We start from the raw sequence: 4,772 nt of genomic DNA on the forward strand, positions 1-4,772 counted from the left end.
ATGCTCCATATCTTACTGGCAAAAATTGTGCGTGAAGCTTTGAAGAAACCAAGATTTGTAAAGCAGTATTAGTCCATATCTTTCAAAAGTTATGTGCATATGAACACGTCTCTGTGTGTGATCACATAAGAAAACATAAAATTCTTTCCAAATTACTCTTGTCCAAAGCTTATTTTAGAATTGCTTCACTCCCCTACCAACACTAATTTTTTTTAAAAGCCTCTTTTCCTATAACACTAAAATGATAGATCACTTGTTTGACTTTCTCATAATCAGAATATAGGCAATTGATTTATTGTCCAGAATAAAGTCATAAAAATCATAGAATTAAGAAGGTAACAGGATCTCTCCCATTTGAAGCTATTTTGAGCTAACTTATAAAAGCAATTGTTGCCCGTATTGGATAATGTTTTCTTTCTCTAAGAATCTGATCATATCAGTCTTCAGTATTTAGATAATCTGTGAGGTATCAATGCCATTCTAAAAAATGAGGCATACAGATTTATGCAAACACACATTTGCATATACACAAAAAAGACTATAAATGTGAAATAGAATTTAAAAATTGGCACCTACAAATAAAATCATTTGATAATGCTCCAAAATAAGAATACTTGAGAAAGTAAAAAAAAATGTTGTGTTTAAATATTTTCTAAAATTCTATATTTCTGAAATAACCAATGAAAACTAAAGCTCACCTCATTGGTAAGAGATATGTAGAATCTGATTTGAATTCCTGATTTTTATAACAGAAACTTTTTTCTTCCTTCCCAGGTCATGTGGGATCTGAATATCTTCTGTCCAAGAGAATAAGAATGCAATCTTATAATGATATTCTGTGCATTTTACATATGTTTATAATAATAATTGGAGTCAATGGGAATGGTTTACTCCTTTACTTGTATGGCTTTAACTTAATCACTACTGAAAGGATAAGACCTATTAATGTGATTTTCATTAAATTGTTTCTTTCCCATATTCCAATGATTCTCTTCAGAGGAGTTTCATTTGTAATCCAAGTATGTATGCAGAAAATTTTTCCTGAGTGACATTGAATGCAAAATCCTTATTTACCTGCAAAGAGTGTCCCAAGGACTTTCACTTTGCAATAGCTGCCATGTGAGTGTCCTCACCAACAGTTCCAACACCCCAAAATGGGTAGAATTCAAAATCAAAGACCCACGGTGCATTGTTCCATCCTTTGTCTCAATTTGCTGATAGATGTGTTTGTGCCTCTATATGTGACTGGTCCCAGGAAAGATCTTGGTCACCTTAAGAAGAAATTGGGATATTGTTCTATAGTCTGGCATGATATAACATAAATTGTCATCAAGTTCAATACATAGAAATGTCAACAACCAATGACAAGAGAGGTTAAGGATTTGTAAGCACACACAGAGAAACAGAGAGACAGAGAGGCAGACAGCCATACACACACACACACACACACACACACACACACACACACACACACACACAGAGACAGATAGAGAGACAGAGAGAGACAGAGAGATAGAGACAGAGACAGACAGAGACTCAGATAGACAGAGACAGAGAGAGACAGACAGACAAAGATAGAGACCAACATAGAGAAAGAGAGAATACTTTGAAAAGTAGTGACAGTCGAAGTAATGTGGCTGTTCATTTAGTTTGAGAAAATGAGAATAGTTAATTTTAACTCTGAGATTAAAGATCTAATTTCTTGTCACACTACCTAGATTTTGGTGTGTGTGTCCACAGAGCAAGTCCATTAGTTTTCTGTTCACTTTAAATTTTTCTTTGTAAAAATTATATACACATTAGGGCCAATCAAAATCTGAGGTTCCAGCCAAGTCTAAATCGTTCTCTTTATGCACCCAATGTTCCTATCTTAAAAGTAAGAACAACTGTCTCAAACAGTTTTTTTCACCCTCTGAAACATCCACTTTTCAAAGGGCATATAAACCATAACCCTAACACCATGAGTATCTTTGGCTTTTGAGAATGTCATTGAGCTCTCCTATATATGACAAAGAGGTCATAGAATAAAAATATTAGCTACATATAAAACACACACACACACATATATATATACATATATACTCACACATATGTCTTTATATAGATATATAGATATACATATATATATATATATATATTTAAATTATACTTTCTTCAGGGATTGAAGGAAGAAGGAGAACAAAATGGGAGAAATAAAACATAAAACAAACAAAAACTACAAGAGGTAAAGAAAAGATGGTTATCTCTGAACATGTGTCATACATATTATATAATTTTTCATGATAAGAAAATTTATTGTTTGATATTATAAATCCTTTCTTATGTTCTACTGTGTACATGGCAAGGTGTTCTTTTATTCCTATTTTGCATTTTACTTTTAAATAACAAATATAAAGAAATGTATTTACTAACTTTTTCTGTAAAAAATGATCTGAACATATAAGTCTACTTTTATGTGATCTATGAAATATCAATGCCATTCTAAACAAAAGGCAAATATATTTGCATACATATACAATCAAATAAAAACATAAACACATGAGACAGAAAATAGAATTAAAAATCCCTGTTTACAAAAAAAATACAATACCCCCAAATAAGAATATTTACATCAAGAAAGTAAATAAAAAATAGAAAACTAGTGGGAGTAAAATATTTTCTAAAACTTAGTATTTCTATAACAACTAAGGTTTAATGAAGATCACCTCATTGGAAAGAAATTTGCAGAATCTGATTTTGAACTCTTGGTTTTATAACAGGTCTTGGTTTTATAACTCTCTTCATTCCCAGGTCACTTTGGATCTGAATATCATTCTGTCCCAGAGAATAAGGAATGCAGTCTAACGATGATATCCTCTGCATTTTACATATGCTTCAGATTATAATTGGAGTCTTTGGGAATGGTTTACTCCTTTTCTTGTATGGTTTTAATTTAGTCACTGGTCAAAGGATAAGACCAATAGATCGATTTTTGTCAATTTGTTCCTTTCCCATATTATAATGATTCTTTTCAGGGGAATACCGAATGCAATCCAACTTTGTATCCAGAAAATTTTCCTGAATGACATTGAATGCAAAATCGTTGTTTATCTGCAGAGAGTTTCCCGGGGACTTTCACTTTGCAATACCTGCCTCCTGAGTGTCTTCCAGGCCATCACCATCAGTTCCAACAACTCTAAATGGGCCAAGCTCAAAGCCAATGCCCCCAAATACATTGTTCCATCATGTGTCTTCATTTGGGTACTCAATTTGTTGGTAGATATAGTTGTGCCTCTACATGTGACTGGACCTGGGAACAACACATTCAGTGACCTTAAGAAGAACCTAGGATACTGTTCAATAGACTGGCATGCCTTAACAACCTCCAATCTTGTTATGTGGAAGACACTTTATGATGTGGTATTTCTGGGATTCATGGCCATTTCCAGTGGCTACATGGTGCTTGTTTTGTTCAGACACAAAAGGCAAGTCCAACACCTTCATAGCACTAGCACCAACCCTATTGCCACCCCAGAAACCAGAGCCACTAAAGTAATCTTGTTGCTCATGATTACCTTTGTATGCTTTTATTCCGTTAGTTCGATCTTTGTTATTGTAATGGAAAAATGTAAAGATACAAGCCAGTGGATTATACATATGACTGTATTTTTTAATTCACTTTACTCAATAGTAAGTCCTTTTGTTTTAATCAGTAATGATTCACAGATCCTCAATTGTAATATTTTCAAAAGAATAAAAAATTCTCATCCTCATTATTAAAATCTCAGAACAAATATATTTAAACTATGAAATTTCAAAGAAGAAAATAAATTCTATAATCTCAGTTTAAGACTTCTATTTGTGAAAGAGGACACTGGTATAAAAGTGAAATTTCTCTTCATCAGAAAATGAGTATTTTGCTTTTTCAGATGTCTGGTTCTGTCCACCAAAACAATAACTTTTTTTCCAAAGCAAAAAGAGCAATGATAAATGATGGTTGATACAAATTCCAAATTGTGTTTCTATCCCTCATCGAAGACACCTTAATTGTCACCAAGTTCAATAGACACAAATGTCAAGAACCAGTGACAAAAGAGGTTAAGGTTTTGCACAGGTTTAACCAGATATGTGATAAAAAATTTTTAAATGTTATTTTTCATTACTAGAAAATCACAGACCTAAGCACAGTGTCTCTATTCTCTAGATTTAGCCAATAACTTTTCGTTTTCCTAATCCTTTTTTCTCTTACATGAATGATATTTTAAATAAGCTTTTCCTTCTTCCTCAAATATATCTCAATTCTTCAGACCTTTTTAAAGAGGGAAATGAGAAATGGAGTTTATAAGCACATACAGAGAGAGGGAGACAGAAACATAGAAAGGCAGACAGATAGACACACACACACATACATACACACACACACACACACAAAGAGAGAGAGAGAGAGAGAGAGAGAGAGAGAGAGAGAGAGAGAGAGAGAAAGACAGAGAGAGAGACAGAGACAGAGACCGACAGAGAGAAAGAAACAATACTTTGAAAAGTATTGACAGTAGAAGCAATGTGGCTGTTCATTTGCTTCAGTAAAATGAGAATAGTTAATTTTGACTCTGACATTCAAGATCCAATTTCTGGTGACACTACATAGATTTTGGTGTGTGTGTTTACTGACAAGTCCTTTATATTCTGTTTATTTTCAATTTTTTTCTGAAAAAAAATTATACATGGAAGAGGATCAATCACCATCTGAGATTCCAGCCAAGTCTAAATAGTTCTCTTTTTGTTCCCAATGTTTC

At 33.1% G+C, this 4,772-nt stretch overlaps 1 protein-coding gene across 1 annotated transcript; it reads left to right on the forward strand.

Moving 5' to 3' along the window:
- The first annotated feature begins 2,833 nt into the window (after positions 1–2,833).
- Positions 2,834–3,782, forward strand: LOC127541812 (vomeronasal type-1 receptor 4-like). Its single transcript, XM_051967063.1, is given in 3 exon segments — positions 2,834–2,963; positions 2,966–3,751; positions 3,754–3,782. Coding segments are annotated over 3 exon segments (945 nt in total).
- Positions 3,783–4,772: the final 990 nt, after the last annotated feature.

Source organism: Antechinus flavipes, chromosome 6, assembly GCF_016432865.1.
Source record: "Antechinus flavipes isolate AdamAnt ecotype Samford, QLD, Australia chromosome 6, AdamAnt_v2, whole genome shotgun sequence".
Taxonomy (NCBI): domain Eukaryota; kingdom Metazoa; phylum Chordata; class Mammalia; order Dasyuromorphia; family Dasyuridae; genus Antechinus; species Antechinus flavipes.